The sequence below is a fragment of the Salvia miltiorrhiza genome, chromosome 5 (genome assembly GCF_028751815.1).
Source record: "Salvia miltiorrhiza cultivar Shanhuang (shh) chromosome 5, IMPLAD_Smil_shh, whole genome shotgun sequence".
NCBI lineage: Eukaryota > Viridiplantae > Streptophyta > Magnoliopsida > Lamiales > Lamiaceae > Salvia > Salvia miltiorrhiza.
In genome coordinates this window covers 42,382-59,908 of record NC_080391.1, presented here as the reverse complement: position 1 = coordinate 59,908, position 17,527 = coordinate 42,382, and the positions used below count along the sequence as shown (strand labels likewise).

The 17,527-nt window shown below is 38.0% G+C and overlaps 4 protein-coding genes across 12 annotated transcripts; 2 read left to right on the top strand and 2 right to left on the bottom strand.

The window, feature by feature from the left end:
* The first annotated feature begins 221 nt into the window (after positions 1-221).
* Positions 222-6,592, top strand: LOC131026496 (uncharacterized). 6 transcript variants are annotated; one of them, XM_057956366.1, is made up of 13 exons: positions 222-350; positions 464-631; positions 739-849; positions 1,761-1,925; positions 2,239-2,397; positions 2,661-2,738; positions 2,904-3,208; positions 3,289-3,399; positions 3,493-3,977; positions 4,761-4,926; positions 5,524-5,763; positions 5,854-5,988; positions 6,304-6,592. In XM_057956366.1, the coding sequence occupies exons 3-13, from the start codon at positions 750-752 to the stop codon at positions 6,433-6,435; spliced, it is 2,076 nt and encodes a 691-aa protein (XP_057812349.1). In that variant the 5' UTR covers positions 222-350; positions 464-631; positions 739-749; the 3' UTR covers positions 6,436-6,592. The 6 variants fall into 6 exon arrangements, with proteins under 6 accessions (XP_057812349.1, XP_057812347.1, XP_057812351.1 ...); XM_057956364.1 differs by having other exon boundaries at positions 2,239-2,457; XM_057956368.1 differs by lacking the exon at positions 2,239-2,397.
* A 522-nt stretch (positions 6,593-7,114) lies between these two features.
* LOC131026497 (uncharacterized) lies at positions 7,115-10,919 on the top strand. 4 transcript variants are annotated; one of them, XM_057956369.1, is made up of 13 exons: positions 7,115-7,374; positions 7,986-8,268; positions 8,342-8,416; positions 8,495-8,553; positions 8,638-8,773; positions 9,021-9,117; positions 9,193-9,259; positions 9,578-9,676; positions 9,782-9,871; positions 9,980-10,134; positions 10,205-10,306; positions 10,376-10,507; positions 10,583-10,919. In XM_057956369.1, the coding sequence occupies exons 2-12, from the start codon at positions 8,016-8,018 to the stop codon at positions 10,503-10,505; spliced, it is 1,263 nt and encodes a 420-aa protein (XP_057812352.1). In that variant the 5' UTR covers positions 7,115-7,374; positions 7,986-8,015; the 3' UTR covers positions 10,506-10,507; positions 10,583-10,919. The 4 variants fall into 4 exon arrangements, with proteins under 4 accessions (XP_057812352.1, XP_057812354.1, XP_057812353.1 ...); XM_057956371.1 differs by having other exon boundaries at positions 7,220-7,374; positions 7,994-8,268; XM_057956370.1 differs by lacking the exon at positions 7,115-7,374 and adding an exon at positions 7,397-7,551.
* Positions 10,653-12,768, bottom strand: LOC131026498 (uncharacterized). The gene is made up of 4 exons (XM_057956373.1): positions 12,482-12,768; positions 11,883-12,015; positions 11,683-11,797; positions 10,653-10,824 (listed from the first exon to the last, which is right to left on the bottom strand). Exons 1-4 carry the CDS (start codon positions 12,625-12,627, stop codon positions 10,769-10,771), a joined length of 450 nt encoding a protein of 149 aa, XP_057812356.1. The 5' UTR covers positions 12,628-12,768; the 3' UTR covers positions 10,653-10,768.
* Positions 12,769-13,192: 424 nt separating this feature from the next.
* LOC131026495 (uncharacterized) lies at positions 13,193-17,417 on the bottom strand. Its single transcript, XM_057956361.1, has 3 exons — positions 17,307-17,417; positions 15,853-16,208; positions 13,193-15,588 (listed from the first exon to the last, which is right to left on the bottom strand). The coding sequence occupies exons 2-3, from the start codon at positions 16,197-16,199 to the stop codon at positions 13,344-13,346; spliced, it is 2,592 nt and encodes an 863-aa protein (XP_057812344.1). The 5' UTR covers positions 16,200-16,208; positions 17,307-17,417; the 3' UTR covers positions 13,193-13,343.
* Between the last annotated feature and the right edge of the window lie 110 nt (positions 17,418-17,527).

Here is a 17,527-nt window from a genome sequence, read left to right as displayed (position 1 = left end):
TAATAATAATAATAATAATAATAATGATGTTTGGGCTAAATTTTTTTGAGCAATTGGATTAGCTTTTAAATATATGGATATAGTCATATAGATATAGATCGATGGGCCGTGCAAGCCCACTCACTATACTGTAGATATCAAAGCCCAATTATAGTGGACTGAGGCGAGGCCCAATGTATATATATTTTTTTGAAATTGTAAAGCAAATAGAAACGTATCTGATTTATTATTCTTCCTTAAAATTACAATTACAATTGCAATTGCAATTCTCAAAAAAGTAGAAACAAAAAGGGTGAAGAAGCTCGAGAGTGAACCGGAAAGCTTCATTCACCGCCGGCGGATTCGTACCGGTTATTTGCCCTTTCTCACCAATTGCAATCTCAGATTTACTTTTTTTCAATCATTGTTTCTTTGCGTGATTTCAATTTATGGCTGATGAAATTTTACCCTTTTCCCCGTGCAGCGGTGTTGCAACGAATGGTTGTGGCAGCATATTAGCACAAGTTCTTCTTTTGGAGGAAGCAACATGGCATTCAGCTCTCAAAGCTTTCTTGCTCAACTAGTTAAATGTTTTTAACTGATGCCGCACAGAATTGAACACTCTCACTTTGCAATTACTGCATAGAAATCTGTATGTGCAGCTTAGAATCTAAGAATATATATTTTTTCATGTTGTATAGTTCTGAATGAATCCCTTGTTACTGGATTAATGATTTGTTACGCTATGCTACATGGCAGGATTTGCAAACATGCCTCGTAAAGTGAATTACGGAGTTGATTATGATGATGGTGATGATTATGAAGGCTATGAAGATGACTATGATTATGATGAAGAAGTGGAAGAAAATGGTGAACCTTTTTTTACTTCTTCTATGTATAGAGAGAGAAACGTGTGAAGCTAAAGAGAGCCTGTTTCTCCTCAACTGATTTCCAGAAACAAAATGTGGTTGCTTTGTATCATGAATCTTACCTTTAGTTGTACACTGTTATAGTAAAGTGCAAGGTCTGGTGGAATTCAATAATTAAGTAAGCAGAGGTCATAGATTGCAGGATAGAAGCCACATGCATACCTATTCACTATATAGAATGAGATTATCTTATGCTGTACCCTGCGTATTCTTGCTGAACACCTTCCCTGCCATGCGTGGCTGGAAGGCGGTGTTCAGTCGGCGTGCTGTTTCAGTGGTGGTGTGACAGCTTGCCTGCTGTGGGTGGTGGGTTTTTCGGTTGAGCGGCGGTTTTGTTTGCTGGACTTTTTGCTTGTTTTCGCTTGGAGCACTTGTTTTTGCTTGGATCTTTGGTCGAGCACTTGATGTGCATATTTCTCTTTGTTTTGGATCTCTTGCAGTTGCTCTGTATATAACTTGGGGATTTAGTAAATTTTATTTTTCCTTCAAGTGCATATTGTGGTCCTTGTACAGTGCATGACGTGTTCAAAAAGTCGACCTGTTATAATAGAAAATGCGATTTTTCTTTAAAGTTTTCACCCGTTGAAAGGAAATCAAAGATGTATTGTACCATTAGGAGTTGGTTACTCTAGATTTTTCCAGGAAAGGTTGTACTGTGTGATCCAAAAAATGCTGCTTTTGCACCTAGTGTTAGAAGAATGATTTTCTTGTTCTTTGAAGCCATCAAATTTTGTAGTTCATTTGAATTCTAATGATGATATTCAGGAACTTCGAACTTGATATTAGGGTTTATTTATTTCTTTTCTTTTACCGATTATACAAACATCATCCTCTTTATTTGTTTCATGATAGGTCTTACAGCTAAAACGATGCCTACAAAAGAAGTTAGCGAGACTAAGGTCTGGCGATGCCCAATATGTACCTATGATAATGAAGATAGTATGTCTGCATGTGATATATGTGGGGTTTTACGTAACCCTTTGGTCAAGAGCAATATCAAAACCGATAATGTTGCAGGTATAACTGTATGTAACATGTATTCTCTGTTTATATTTTCATTTTTGTAATTCTTTTAAATAGTAATTGCGTGTTTCTTAGTTGAGTCACATGCAGTAAGAGAAACAGGGCTGCCTTCTGGACTTCTTATCCTTTCATCTTGCCACTTAACTGAGTCTAAGTTATCATTGAAATCTGTTTAGAGAAATTACCTATTCCACCTAATCTATCTTCTTTCTAATTTTATCATAGATCGTGCATCTAGTCTCTTTTCACCGTAGGTTTCATATTTATTTTCGTCAAATCCTTCATAGAGTAGATACTTTCCATGCAGTGGGCGGCATGTGCAAAGATTCTGGAGTATCTGTGATGGCCAAGTCTCTTTTTGCATCATTGCCGCAACATATGGTCAAAGCATCCGTCTTTGAAGTGCAGAATGATGTTTCTTCCACGGATAACCACCCTAACTTCCACAAATTCAGAAATATACGAGGCACTTTTCCAGAATTCAGTAGTGCTTTTAGTTATCAAAATCATAAAAGAGTTAATATAGGTCGGAACATTTTCTGAGTCAGTTATCATCACTAAATGATCATGGATTTGTGAAAATTCTTCCACATACCATTAGATGATTATCTATATTGCAAAGATGAGGACTCATAATCTTTTCATTCTGCTTCTTGCTCTCTTTCTTTTCTTTTCTTTTCTTTTCTGCTTCATCTGTTCTCGGTTCCCTAATATTTCACTTGTTGGCAGTCCCTTTCAAGTTTGATGTTCCTTCTCCAGATGATTTGGTGTCAAGTGGACTGCAATCACTGAAAATGAAATCCAAAGGTATATCTCTTAGTAGTTAGGCTCTATAGTTGATTGATGCTCTTTTTCGTAAATACACTGCCAGATTGTTTTATTTTTATTTTTTTGGACTAGCTTAGAGGTGTTTTATAGCTTCATAATATGCCTGTCTCATACACACACCAAAATTCAATAAGTCTTCCTCAGGTAGTCAGAAGGACACAAATATTCCAGTTGAACTGGACTTGGCTGCTAAGGATCAAGAGTCCACTTCAGCATCAGTAACAAGAGAGAGAGGTAATGGAGTTGATGAGAAAGATTATGGTCCAACCCGTGGGAGAAAACCAGGGATGTCTCATAGCAATGTGAATACGGAAGCTATGTCTTCCAAAACTGGAAAAGCAGAAATGACCATTGAGAGAAATACAGCATCAGTTTCTGAGTTTATTCCTGAGACATGGATGATCCCGGAAACAGTTGATGGTGAATTGAGCCAGCTAAATCTTGCAATTGTAAGTTTCTGATATTCTGTCCGAAGGCATACCAAAACGATTTATTCACACCCAAAACTTACAATTTCTTGCGTACTCAGGTTGGCCATGTTGATTCCGGGAAGTCGACACTTTCAGGAAGGTTGCTTCATCTATCGGGACGAATATCGCAGAAAGAGATGCACAAATATGAAAAAGAAGCTAAACAACAGGTAATAGCATTACCAACTTTATATTTTTCCCATGGCTCTAAATCCAATCGATGGATGTGTAATTATTTTATATGCCTATTGTTGTTTGACCAGGGAAAAGGATCTTTTGCTTATGCATGGGCATTAGATGAAAGTGCTGAAGAAAGGGAAAGGGGTATAACAATGACGGTGGGTGTTGCTTTCTTCACTTCCAAAAAATATCACATCGTGCTGCTTGACTCCCCTGGACATAGAGATTTTGTTCCAAACATGATCTCGGGAGCAACACAAGCAGATGCTGCAATTTTAGTGGTTGATGCTTCTTTGGGTTCATTTGAAGCCGGCATAGATGCTACCGGGGGGCAAACGAGGGAACATGCACAGCTGATTAGGAGCTTCGGAGTAGATCAGATTATTGTTCTTGTCAACAAAATGGATGTGGTCGGATACTCTAAGGAAAGATTTGATTTTGTGAAGCAGAAACTAGGGACATTTCTCCGTACTTGTGGTTTTAAAGAATCTTCTATTTCATGGGTTCCAGCAAGTGTCATGGAAAATCAGAACTTAGTTGCAAAATCTTCTGATGCACGGTTGTCCTGGTTAGTAGCTGCATTTACTGCTTGCTTTCTCTTTGTCTTTTCCCCAAGATTTCTTTCGCATACTATGTATGCCTCTGAATCATGCTTTCACCTTTGCATTTAACATAAGAGGAACCAAAAAAGATGCCCTCTACTGGTTCTTGCTATAACTGTATTTTTTACTCAATTCTTTTCGGATTTGACCTCCATACATATAAACTGAAGAAATAATACGTTGAACATCTTTAATTTGTATAACTTTTATTATAATTGTTGTATCGACAATATGCATAATCTCTGAGCGTTGGTCGAGCCCAGAATAATTTATCCATATCTGTATCCACTACGGGGGCCTTCGGTCACTTGAGATTAAATAGGCACGAGATTACCCGATATTGAATCAGCCCAAGATTAATTTTGTTATAGGTACTGTCCTGAGACTAAGTATTAGGTCAAGTCCACCCAACCAAACAACATATCATGAGATTAAATCCTGTCTAATCCACCAAAACGAACACCCCCTATGTGCATAACCTCTGAGCGTTGGTTGAGCCCAGAATTTACAGAGCTTGAGAGCATGGAGATGTTGCCTTTTCTGCTGTTAGTGGGAAAATAGTTTTTATTTATTTGGTGGGTGTTGTTGCAAGATGTTTTGATTGCTATACAATTCTGCAGCATGCAATATCATCCTAGAAGTGTAGATTGAATATATGTGCAGACAGGTGACTATTACAATATTTGACATTCTTGTGACTATATTCCTATTTAGAGCTGTAACATCCTTCCTCTTATTTTGCTATGCAGGTATAGAGGACCTTTTTTGATGGATGCGATTGATTCTCTCCAACTTCCTGCAAGAGATTACTCCAAACCACTACGACTTCCTATTTGTGATGTTAAGTCACAATCCCAAAGTCAGGTGTCTGCATGTGGGAAACTGGAAAGTGGAGCTATTAGACCAGGACTTAAGGTAGAGAGTTTTGTTATGCTTTATATGTTGGTGAAACAAAATCTTTGGTTTGGGGTGAAAGTCGGATACATTCTGAATTATGACATCTCAAGTAACTTTATACTTCTCAATCAAGTGACTTTTTGCAGTGTATTTCGGAGTGTTGTTGTAATTTGGTGATTACCTGTCTCAGTTAGACTAGAATGGGAAAGGTTTCATTGTAACTGCACTTTTAACTCCGTGTCATGATTGGTAATATCTTAAAGATTGTTCATATTTGAATTAAGGCAATAAGAAACTTCAAATGCAGTAGTTTAAGATTTGGGACTCTAGGATTTTGATCTGTATGTCTGTTTTTTAGATATAAGGTAAAGATTCGTCTATCTTGCTCTTGGATATTTTATTGAGGTGCTTATATGTTATCAGGACCATGTTTCCACTCTGAGCTGGCTTTACCTCTGACCATTATACTTGATCTGTAGATTGGTATTTTTCATAGACAATAGAAGTGGGTAATTGTGTTCAAATCCACGAACTTTCACCAAATTCTGATTTTGCACATGAACTAAAAATTCTGCCTCCAAATTTGCCATTTCTGATAATATGTTTTGCCTACAGGTATTGGTTATGCCTTCAAAACAAATAGCAACAGCCCGCTCGTTGGAACGTGACTCTCAGCCTTGTAGTATTGCAAGAGCCGGAGACAACGTTACAGTGAATTTGCAAGGTATCGAGGGCAATCATGTAACAGCTGGGAGTGTGATATGTCACCCTGACTACCCGGTTCAAGTTGCCAGCCAGTTGGAAATGAAAATTCTTGTCCTTGAGATTTCAACTCCGATTGTAATTGGTTCTCAGGTTAACATCAACAAACACTAAAAGATATAATTCTGCAGTATACATTGTTTTAAAGGATTTGGCGTTCACAACCTCCATGATGTTTTTCAGTTGGAGTTTCACATACACCACGCAAAAGAGGCTGCCAAAATCGTGAAGATATTGTCTCTGCTTGATCCAAAGACAGGGAAAGTTATGAAGAAGTCCCCAAGATGCTTGCTGTCCAAGCAGCATGCCATGGTTGAGGTTGGTGCAAACTTTCTGATGAAGAATGATATTACGAGTGTTTTCGTTATTAGTTTATTTCAATTACTTGTTATTTTAATTATTAGGTCTTTTGCTTCAGTTTACTGGCTCGGCATATTTAGTTACATTTTGCAGTTGGATTTTGGATATTGAAAACTAGGTTTATTTCCCTTCTCTAGTGTTCTTCTGGTATTCTTCTTGAATCAACAGAATTTCATTCTTATCTGCATCCTTTTCCGGCATTTTGTGATACATTGCTGCATCCCTTTCTTTCTGCAACTTGAGACGGGTGTGTTTTGATGGTCGTCGTGGCAGGTGGCTTTGCAAGGTCCGGTATGCGTGGAGGAGTACAGCAGCTGCAGAGCTCTGGGGAGAGTGTTCCTTAGAGCATCAGGAAGGACTATTGGTCTTGGTGTTGTCACACAAATCATTAAGAGGGAAAAGTAGTTTATATATATTTTGTAACGAGTTAGATAAATCCAAAATCAGTTGTCACAACTAGCTCACAGCTTTTAAGCATTTTGGTGAGGAATTTTTGCATTTTATAATTCATTTCCCAAGTTGTTCTTTCTTCTGAAATGAAAAGCGTTTTTGTTTTCTTAAATAGTGTAACAACAAAACTCTAGCTCAATTGTTATAATGCTAAAGTGTTGCGCATACCATCTTCTGAGGGTGTTATTTACTCAAAAAAGTAACAAAGCTGACCAAGATTAATGGGATGGGGAAGTATTTATATTGCTACAAGATAAAATAGTCATTGAGATTACAAAAAAATAGAAAACTAGCCATTTTTATAATTTTACCTATATAATGCACAACTACGAACTATCTAATTAGTCATGAATTGATTACACTTTATCTATGATTTACGACTAAAACTTCTTAGTTGTAACTAACCTTATTTTTACTACAGTTCACAATTGTAAAGGGATATTTTGATATATTAACACTCTAAATTATGGTGGAATATAGATTCACTGACGAAATAGGAATCCAAACTCTCTCCATTATTGGTATCTTGCTGATTCTGTCCATGGGCAAATTCCTCCTTCTATGTACAATTCAAGATCAAATCTTTCCTTTTTGGGATTTATTTAAGCCTAAGTAGCTCCTCATTTCATGTACAAATTCAAGATCAAAACTTTCCTTTTTGGGACTTATAATATTCAGCGCAAAACCATAACAATATACTAGTTTGAAGCTTGAACGTAATATCGATATAAGCAGTTCCAAAAACAAAACAAAACAAAACAAAACAAAAGCTCTTTCTCATTCCATTTTGTCTTTTCTTAAATATCTGAGCTAGCCAGTGGCTTTCTCTTCCTATCTATGATTGAAATTATGCTGTGCTCAATGATGAATGTTTCAGCTCTATTCTACTTTCAGGTAACATCATATTTTCGTCTTCCGCTTTTAATTATTTTCGATTTTTCATCTTTCACAATGTTAGCTTGTATCATAAAGCTTCTCTCATGAAGAAAATTGCAAAAAATAGTAAGAATCGTGTTGCTTAAGAGCTAATGTTTGTAAGCAAAAGACTAACGCGTTGAAGATAATCAAAAAGTAAGCACGAGAGTTCATGCTTTTCCTGTCAGCACTTTTTTCCAGCTTTGTAATTTAGGTCTCAATTATTTGTGTCAAAGATTCAAATTTCATAGCGATGTAGTTGACTAAGCTATTTGTGTGTGTATTGTATGATCATTAATCACGTTTATCTCTCTTCAATTAATTTTACCGTTTGACATTATCTGGCTACGCACACGTGAATTTCCAACTGCTTTGCTTTGCTTTGATTTGTTGTATTCATTTATTGAGTTAGGCTCTCTTTATTGACCTCTGCTTGCGTTTTGATGTTTCCCCTGTGACTGTTTCTGAGCCATACATGGTGTGTTTGTTGTATGTATGCAATAAACTTTAGGGGAATCTGCTCAACTATTCATTCTCACTATTATAAATCATGCTCTTGTGAATATAATTTCTTGCGGTCACCATCCCAGCTTTGCAGTTACACTCTGTAGATTTAGGAAATGGGATGCTTTGTATCGACTCCGAAAGACACGGGCGAGAACAGGAGGCGGCCAGCAAACATCGGGGAGGTTTCTGTGTTCGTCCCAGGCCTACGGATCCCTAAACCGGTCAATTTCGCTCAGTCACTGGGAAATAATGTAACTAAGAGTTCAGTGGAACGCCTTTCGGCTCTTAGAAACAGAATAGTGGTTATGGCAGGGCATGATGCTCCGACTATTACACGAACCAGAAGAAGAACGGCCAGCCAGCACGGTTGGTCTTGTTCTGAGTTTTCGTCGTATTTAACTTCTTGTTTAGTATTCTCTCAAGTTAATGTTGCTTGCAGGGAGATCCATTTTACGCGATCTTCTTAAGGCGCTTGAAGAATATCTGCCGGTCCTTTTGGGGTTGGTTAAAGATGGTAAATCACATGCATCTATTGTGGATCCTCCTCCTGTCACACTTGTATTTCTTAGCCTAGTTTGTTGGAACTGTGCAGGCAGTCCATTGCAACACAAAGTGCAATTTTCTTGGGTTAATCAAGAGGATGAAGTGGAGGTCCATTTGCACCTTCAAACCATAACTTTTCTTTGAATTCTAAAGATTGATTTCATCTCATTATCATTACATATATATCTCCAGGAAACCACAATGTATAGTGCTTGGTATGAAGTATTATCTGTTCTGCACTTTATGGCCACACTATTGTTATCACAAGCAAATTTGTTGCTTCTTCCAAGAACTTCCACTGATGGATTTCAGCCAAAGGTATCAGAAGGTTAGTGTATGAGTGAAAATCTTGCTATTGTTATTGCTGCATCTTAGATGAAGTGATACTAGGCACTGTAATTGCAAGGGATTTGGAATGGCTTTCTAAACTGGACTGCAATGGAATTTGACTGCAATAGAAAGGAAGCTAAATTCTCAATTTATAACATTTTTCCCTATCTAGTATACATATGCATAAGTTTTGCAGTTGTATAACTTCCACTGATGGAGTGATAGTTTTGGCCATTTTCCGACAGAGAACAGGCGATCTGCTGTTGATATATTCTTAAAGGCAGCCGGGTATCTTGATTGCGCTGTTCGGCATGTTCTTCCACATTTGCCCATTGAACTGAGGTATCTTGTTGTTAGCTATTAAAATCATCTGTGTTACCCGTGGAGTCACACTCTCGTACTTATTTATGTGCCAAGGAGAAATCTTCCTGTGGACCTCGCTGAAGGAGTTCTACGAGCACTTTGCCTCCAAGCACTTGGCCAGGTATTGCCTCATACCCAACTCTCCACCATTATGAAATGCTATATTTATACTATACATCTTACATTAGCATCTGCCTTGCATTTGTGGTTAGTAAATGTTTGTTTTAGTGGATTGACAATCACTAGAGCAGCAGATTTAGATTATGCAAACATCTTAGAATGTCTTTGTATAAATATCTTGTGAGTTGCTTGTATGTATTATCCTAAAACATGATCAATAACAAATACATATATATCTCAGTGAGAACCTATATTAAGGATCTAGGTTGTACTAGTTTGGGTTTGCAATTTACATATATTTGTGCTTATTATTTAACAGGGTGTTGACATTCAGCTTGGGCTTGCAATTGAGAATAGCAAGGCCACATTGGCTGTCAAAAGGAGACTGGCATGTGAGATGGTCAAGTACTGGCAGCAGGTATCTTATATGTATATTTATGTATCACCAAATTAATAATTACCATTTTCTATGAAATGAAAATGAAACCTCACCTCTCAGAAATTGTGTTATTAATGTGTATAGGCCCAAGATAACATCATGAACCTTCCACTAGCAAATGGTTGGGGAGAAAAGCATAGGCTATTTGTCAAGTGGAAATACATTGAAGCTAAGGTTTTTGTGTTTTAAACTAGGAGTTCATGTTCAACTAGCTTTGTGCTTTGATTGATATAAGCAAAAATGTGTTAGTTATTTACAAAGTTATGATCTGGATCAATGTAGGCTGCTGCTTACTACTACCATGGTTTAATACTTGATGAGGGAAACACTGAGAAGTCTCATGGAATGGCTGTTGCTGCTCTGCAAGCAGCAGATGAGTATCTCAAAGAGAGCAAGAAAACTGCTGAAGCTTTTAATTTATCTGTTCCTGTCTCTAGGTAGTTTGCAGCCTCTTATTCTTACATGTATTCATAGATAATATTTCTACTAAATATCTCTCTCTAACAGGAACCCTCCACTTTGGGGAACCATCAAGTTTCTGTCTGAAAAGATTCCCAAGGATACTTCAAGCAAGGTGCGAATCAACAGGGATCTCTTTTCTCATGAAAAGTAAGTCCAACTCCTCATAAAATATCAATCACAATCACAGCAGATTGATTGATTCTGGGGGTTTTGTAGAATCATGGAGACAGCGCCAACGTTGCCGGACTTCGCGTTGGCCCTCAAGCCGAACGAATATCAGCTTCCTCTCGTCGATGCCTCTTGGGAGGAAGAACCACTTAACAAGTCTAACAAGCATAAAGGGTAGAGGTACATATCATATAACGCGCTACATTGCTTAAATGTTATTTTTCTCAAAACTCAATTCCACCTTTTCTATTCCAGGGTTCCAGGGTAGAGGTACATATCATATAAGCATGCATGGGTGAAAACCGGCTCATCCACGACAGTGGAATGAAAAATTACAAATTCTTTCCCTTTGATAATTAAATGTCTATTACATGAGACTAGTTAAGTTTTGTCAGTTACATTGTCAAATAACAAAAAAACAGGGATAATGATGTCACTTCATCAATCTTCTCCACCATTTTCTGTGCCTTCTGATCTCCTCTTTGCTTCCTCTTGTTCTGCACAGCACACAATCAATAGGAGTGCATTCTATTTAGTTGCAAATGTATCATAACAAAAAGGATGAATAAGAAGAGATTGGAAAGTTTTATCACATTTTAGTTGTTCCCATCTTTTTTTATCGCTTATTCTCTATGGTGGAAAAATATAAAATATTATCAAATCAATATTCCATGATAATATTATCATGAATTGGAATGAAAATGAGGGAAGAGGGACTGCTTGGAAATAAAAACTCCATCATGCCCCAGGAAAATGAGTGGAAGAGGGGTGAAAATATTTGTTTTCCACCCTTTTTCATCAAAGAAAATGCACCTAATGAGCAGAAACATGCAATCCACAAGTGACACGACGATTGTAGCTTGTGTCATCAGATATACTAAAGGAAAGTGGCTGAGTTGCCAAAGACACATAACAAATACTCAACAATAATCAGTATTTTGGCAAAGCTAGTTTTCATTGCAAATTCTAACTTTTTTTAACATTATATATACTGATTCTGCAAAACCTTCTTATTGTGTGAGATAAACCAAAAGAAATTTGAATAGTCCCATCCGTTAACAATTTTAATGTCTATAATAAAATTCCCTACAGGCTTTTCTAGAGAAGCAAAACATAATATTTTTCCTGATCTACTTATCCTAGAGTCCAAGAGCTAGATGGAGCTTTAATTTCAAGTAGTTAACCGAGAAGCTAGTTGAAAAGTAAAAAACAAGTTATGAAAAAACAATGAAATCCAAACGCACTCTGGTTGTGAGACATGAAAATGTCAATACTTAATAAGATCAAGAGACACCAATTTAAAACCACCAGTAAATTGGACAACTAAGGCAAACTGTCAAGGAAAGATTGCATACCCATGAGTATTAACATAGCCTTCTGAGTGCGTCTTTCGAGCTTGTCAAGCCGCTTCTGCACATCCCTTCGCAAATCCCAATTCGGTTTCTTTGGAGCTATGTTGAGAAAAGGATCCTAAATTTTTTTATTCGAAACATGATGGTTAATATCAAACGAGGGTACATTTGAGAGGACATGTGACAGAACTCTATGGAAGTACCTCTTTATTCTCCTCTGGTGGAGGAGCTGCCAGTACAGGGTCTTCGAATTTGGGCAATACGGGCGGGGCAAGTTTACCCTCTTGCAGTTGCTTGTCGTGAGGAAGGTAATTCCGAAATTTCATATTAACATTGCTGGGAGAGACAGAGATAATCAGTCAGCTACATAGTCACCAAGGATCAGCCACAACATGCCCAAACAAATTTAAGCAATTACCACAGAATTGCAATCAATTGTTTCCAAGGAAAAGCAAGTGAGCTCATCCGTACAAAATAAACTAAGAGAGTGTTTAATTTTGAGGATTAGCCTAAATAGATAAAAATAGTAGACATGCTAATTTAATGTTCACCAAAACGGATTAGAACTTTGAGATATCCCAAAACCGTTAATAATTTCGATTATTTGAGCTGATTTTAGCTGATTCATGTCCCATTAATTCGAAAATTCCTAAAAATGAGGATAAATTTACTCAATCATGTATCTTATCATTAGTGAAAATGAAAAAAAATACACGGGCATTGCGCTATTGCTCCTTCAAGGGAAGTGCAAAACCCAAATCATAAACGTGAGCAGCAGAATCAATGTTAGAACGAATCTTACACATTTTCTTCCCCCTCGGGTTGATTGTCAGCAGCAGCATCGTCGTCGGGAGTGTTGAGGAGTTCCTGAGCAGCTCTAAGGGCTTTCAGCCTCTCTCTCCGAGTCGCCGCTGCTGCATCGAGCGACGCCTCTTCTCCACCGCTCATTTTCACCGATCAAGATCAACTAGCATGCAATTCGAAGGGAAATTCTCTCCGCTCTCACTCAAGCTTGAATCGATTATCAAAATTCAATGCCTAAACCCTACTCCCTACTTTTTCCCTTCTTTAATTGGAAAACATATTATTTCCCCCTATTTTAGTTGTATATATATAGACATGCTCGTGGGCCGAACAGATAAATCCCGAGCCCACATGCTCTTCGGGCTTTCAAATTAGACATATTTTTTAGGTCCAAATTAGACAATATTGAAATAAATACATTCGTGACTGCAAGATCATAAGTTCAAATTTCACCAATTTAAAGAAAAATGTTTTTTTTAGTATGTCAAACTTTACAATAGTTGTGAATAGAATTACATCTATGCTCATTATGATAAAGTGTAAGACTTTGATTGGTTTAATAGTTTAAAAAACTAGAGGCATAAGGAGAAGACCCTCCACAAGATTTGGAGGTTTATTCCATTCATACAAAGACTATCTAGCAAGATTGTGAGGTACAAGATTGCATGATATGACAGACAACTTTGTATGATAGAGTAACATCTCCATCTCAGATTAAACCAATATATATTATTGCTTATACCAAATAAATAAGATACCAATTGCCATAGAAGGTGGCTCAAAGTTTCTTCTCAAAAGTAAGCTGTATGGGATATATAGGATATACAAGCTGTACAACATTTACACATGAAGAATAGTTTCTATGAATTGGCCTTACATGAAGCCTTGTTGTGTCCAGGCTCTTTACATTTGGAACAAGTCACTGTTCTCCTATCCGGATCATCCATTTTACTCTGCTCCTTCTTTAATTGATTCGGGGAGCGGGGGACCGGAGGAAGCACCGTTTCATCGCCATCTTCTTTTGTCGTAGGCGAACCGATCCCAGGGATAGGATTTATGGACTTTGAATATGTTGAGCGGTAACTCTCCGCGGTGAAGTATTTTGAACAGAAGTCGTAGACGGACTTCCCCGAGCAGCTGAAAGCAGCAACAGCATGCCGGCAGGGTAAGCCGCTGGCTTTCCATTCTAGGCAAGTGCAGTCCCATCTTTGAATATCGACAACGTGTGTAGAATCATCATGAACCTCGAATAGAACATCTGAGGAGATGAATACTCTTAGACCATGAGCTTCAAGAGTCGCTTCTTGTATCCTTTCTTCTTTTGATGGAGTCAGTCTTGTGGCCCATGTGCTCGACCCCGTCTGTCGACTGTCTATTACTTGGCTTATCATGTATATGAGTGCTTCTATCTTCTGCATTATAGTTGATTCTCTGATTTCTTCCATCAGCTTGCCGTAGGGTTCTGCTACATTCTGTACAATATAGTTATATCGCTCACCTCTAAAACTCAAACATGTCCAATGTTCTTGTTCAATCTGCATTACCCAATCATAAGCAACTGAAGAGATCTGCCTGATTTCTTCTGTGATTCTTTTGAAACCACCAAGTCGAACAGCATGTGCAGCAGCCAGAAGTTTTCCGGGTAAAACACCCCTTCCTTCTCCGTGGAACGGACCCTTCAAGTTTCGCTTGAAACTTTCCAAAAGGTGATGAATGGAATAACCATGGTAAGCATTCTCAAATACCTCATGCACAGACTTTTGTAGCCCCTTCTCCCTATCTGAGACAAAAGTCAAGGGTGAAGAAGTTGATATGGCAGATTTTAGTTGCTCCAAAAACCAATGCCAGTTGTCATCATTTTCACTATCAACTATGCTAAATGCAACTGGAAAGAATCCATCATCTGCATCCACTGCAGTGGCTGTTAACAAACTCTCTTGGTATCTTGATTTTAGAGAAGTAGCGTTGAGGAAAAGAATGGGACGGCAAACATTCTGGAAGCTTTCTACACAGGAAAGGAAGGAGACAAAAAGGCATCGGAGTCTTTTCTCTTCATTTGTCTCCAGCTTGACAAAACTACCAGCATTTGTCTCCACCAACTTTTTGCAGAACCAAGGCAAGCGATTATATGATTCTTTATATGAACCCTGAAGTTGCTCCCGAGCACCCTCTATCCCACGCCTTACTTGTGTATACTTCAACTGAATCCCGAAGTCCCGAGAAATGCTTCTAGCTATTTCTCGGGGCTTGTGATGTGGGGAATCTCGCAATTTGTCCTTTATAACACTGACCAACAGCTTCTTTGCTGGATGGGCATTCTTCCAAGATTCCCCCCCACAAGTATGTGAGTTATTGAACTTTTTAATCCTAAATGACTGAGAGGCAGGAACCCAAGATGCATGGATACTCCACGAGCAGCCTTCCTCAACACATATGCCACTTGCACGATTTGAGTCATTTTTCTTCAATTTGTAGACAAAGCGGTGAGCTATAGCATACTTTTGCAGGGCCTCTCTAAACTCTTTCACACTTATAAAGTCCTGTCCTACACCGGTGATGCAATCTTTCCATGAAGCAACTAATTTTTCTGGCAGACCATCATCAGGTAAAGCAACTGTGGATGAGTTTTCGAGATGATTTGTCACTGCAGCAATATCTTCGGAGTGTTCCAAGTCATCAATGAGAGCTAAACTATCTTCTCCTTGGTTATTTTTTTTTCGCTTTCTCCTGTTCACATCATTATCACTTACAGCAACAATAGTTGGACCATGAGCACCAATCATCCAGGAGGCAGTACGCCTCCTCTTTTTGACAGTATCTGCTGGACTACCACTCATGTCTAAACCTACTGGACTCTGACGAATATCAGAATTGACACCTAACTGTGGCTGGTAGTCACAATCATGGTCTGCACAATGTCCAGAAGACACAGGTGAAGCCGTATATGTTTGACCCGGACTTGAGCTTTCTGCATTCTTATCAGCAGCTGCTGCATCAAGTGAAGTTTTAGCATGGCAAGCCATAAGGTTACTGACATTGGGAGAAGCAGGAGCTAAGGGTGTGGGAATATGGTTTACTGTCTCAGCGAGTTTCACACCACTGTCCCTGCAGTTATCATTCATGTTGTACTGTAAGCTTATTCAAGAGTACTTTTACCAGCCAGGCAAAGATTACAAATTGCTAAATTGTACATAGCTGCCAAAGATTTCAAACATTAGAAAATGAAGGATGCGTAGAAATACACATGCATAATATTACAGATATCAACTTCATAGGATATTGCGGTTCAAGACAAGTAAGGCTAAAACAGACTACTTGCAATTCTAGAAAAGAAGTAGAAGCTAAACAAGAATTACCATGCTTGTTTACCTGCTTGTGTGCATTTTACACGCATCATGGTCAAATCCTTCATTTCCATTAACAAAGATATCAGCAGTTACTGAATTCCCATGATAATCAATCATCCTCTTCAGGTCTTTGTCATTTCTTAATGTAATGAGATTTCTCCTATTTCCAGGGAGGAAGTACTTGATAGAAATGGTATTCTGATCCAAATTACACATTTCAGCTAACTTTAGTTTTAGGTCATCGAACAGGGTTTCATGATTGATATTTACAGCATTCGCCTCTGACCCTTCATATGACAAGGTGCCATCATCCTTGGTTATAAATTCACCCCCAGACTGGCAAATTAGTATAAGCTTCCCCTTTGCCATGGCATGTATCTTCTGGAGATCAAGAAATGCATTAGACAAAGAAGGAACATTGTGTGTGCATATGTTCTGTCTTCTGTAGCAGTGCCTCACTTAGATTCTATTTCATCCCTTCCCCAGGAAATAAAAAAACAGCAAATGGAGTCATATATTCACTATTTCTTTTAAGATCATATATTCATTTACTATATTCCCTAACAGTTTCACTTTACTATGCACTCAACAAACTCAACAACCAAATGTTCGTAATGCAATTGAGCATATACTCAGCAGTCAAGCTGTGGAAGATTACATGCCTTCTAAGTTCTAATTACCACAAAACAGGCAGTAAGTTGGTGTAACAGATGTTGAAATAACTCACTTCTTTTATCCAGATATGCCACCATGAGGAAGCTAGGGAATATAATACACGTTATTTTGTGTTCCTATACATACATTATGCAAACAAGTCATTTTTCATGTTATGGAAACAGGACAGTAACTACTAACTACCATCTTACAGCTTATGATAGATATCTTACAAATGCCAAGAAAGGCCAACAAATTTCTATGGGAATACAAAATTTACTCTCTCGAGGTGCCTGATGATCATCTAATTCACGAGTTAAGCATAAAAAATGGACAGAGAACCACTATGTCATCTAAATTTCTGTTGCATGATTTATTTCACAAGGGAGCAAACTATATTTATCATAATCATCAAATCCCATATTAGCTGCTTGCGGGGCCAGCAAGATCAGTACTTGTTCTCCAAAATGCGTAATCTACACACATACAAATAAGGATATTCCAAGTAAAAGTAAAAACAACTCAGAAATTTAAAGAGCAATGCGGTGGCACCGAATCATAAATTGAATTCAATATACACGATAGGCATTATCTCAACAATCCAGCAGGATACTGAAAATCCAGAATTAAACTATCTACGAGTCAAACCAAAACACGATGATCAAAACGACCAGACTAACTGCAGGAAAATCGCGGGAACACACGAAAAACCAATGCAGAGAATAATTGGCGATCTCTACCAATCAATCAGTTGATTACACAGCAAGCAAAAGCACCCTAACAAGTGAATTATAAAACAATTGATGTGGAGCTGAAATTAACCTGTGGAGGAGCAAATAGTGATCGAGAAAGGTTGGAGTAGGGGCGGGCGATGAAGGAAAACCCTAGAAATGGGGGCCGATTTCTAATTTGAGAGAATTTGGAGATGGGGCCTGCTGCGAAATAAAAATAGCCATAGTTGGAGGGCTAAACCATAATTATGCTACTATGTTGGGGTATCTTTCTGATTATCAGAAATAACACTTCCAATTTAAGATTTTTTA

What these genes read in the sequence shown, in the direction of transcription:
- LOC131026497 (XM_057956369.1), top strand. Translation starts at nt 8,016, where the DNA reads ATGGGATGCTTTGTATCGACTCCGAAAGACACGGGCGAGAACAGGAGG. An exon ending in TTTGGGGTTGGTTAAAGATG is followed by an intron (nt 8,417 to 8,494) that starts GTAAATCACATG and finishes GGAACTGTGCAG; the next exon opens with GCAGTCCATTGCAACACAAA. An exon ending in TGGTCAAGTACTGGCAGCAG is followed by an intron (nt 9,677 to 9,781) that starts GTATCTTATATG and finishes TAATGTGTATAG; the next exon opens with GCCCAAGATAACATCATGAA.
- LOC131026496 (XM_057956362.1), top strand. Translation starts at nt 750, where the DNA reads ATGCCTCGTAAAGTGAATTACGGAGTTGATTATGATGATGGTGATGAT. An exon ending in TCTGATGCACGGTTGTCCTG is followed by an intron (nt 3,978 to 4,760) that starts GTTAGTAGCTGC and finishes TTTGCTATGCAG; the next exon opens with GTATAGAGGACCTTTTTTGA. An exon ending in CTATTAGACCAGGACTTAAG is followed by an intron (nt 4,927 to 5,523) that starts GTAGAGAGTTTT and finishes TTTTGCCTACAG; the next exon opens with GTATTGGTTATGCCTTCAAA.
- LOC131026498 (XM_057956373.1), bottom strand. Translation starts at nt 12,627, where the DNA reads ATGAGCGGTGGAGAAGAGGCGTCGCTCGATGCAGCAGCGGCGACTCGG. An exon ending in CCCGAGGGGGAAGAAAATGT is followed by an intron (nt 12,016 to 12,481) that starts GTAAGATTCGTT and finishes TGTCTCTCCCAG; the next exon opens with CAATGTTAATATGAAATTTC. An exon ending in CACCAGAGGAGAATAAAGAG is followed by an intron (nt 11,798 to 11,882) that starts GTACTTCCATAG and finishes AAAAAAATTTAG; the next exon opens with GATCCTTTTCTCAACATAGC.
- LOC131026495 (XM_057956361.1), bottom strand. Translation starts at nt 16,199, where the DNA reads ATGGCAAAGGGGAAGCTTATACTAATTTGCCAGTCTGGGGGTGAATTT. An exon ending in TGTAAAATGCACACAAGCAG is followed by an intron (nt 15,589 to 15,852) that starts GTAAACAAGCAT and finishes TGATAACTGCAG; the next exon opens with GGACAGTGGTGTGAAACTCG.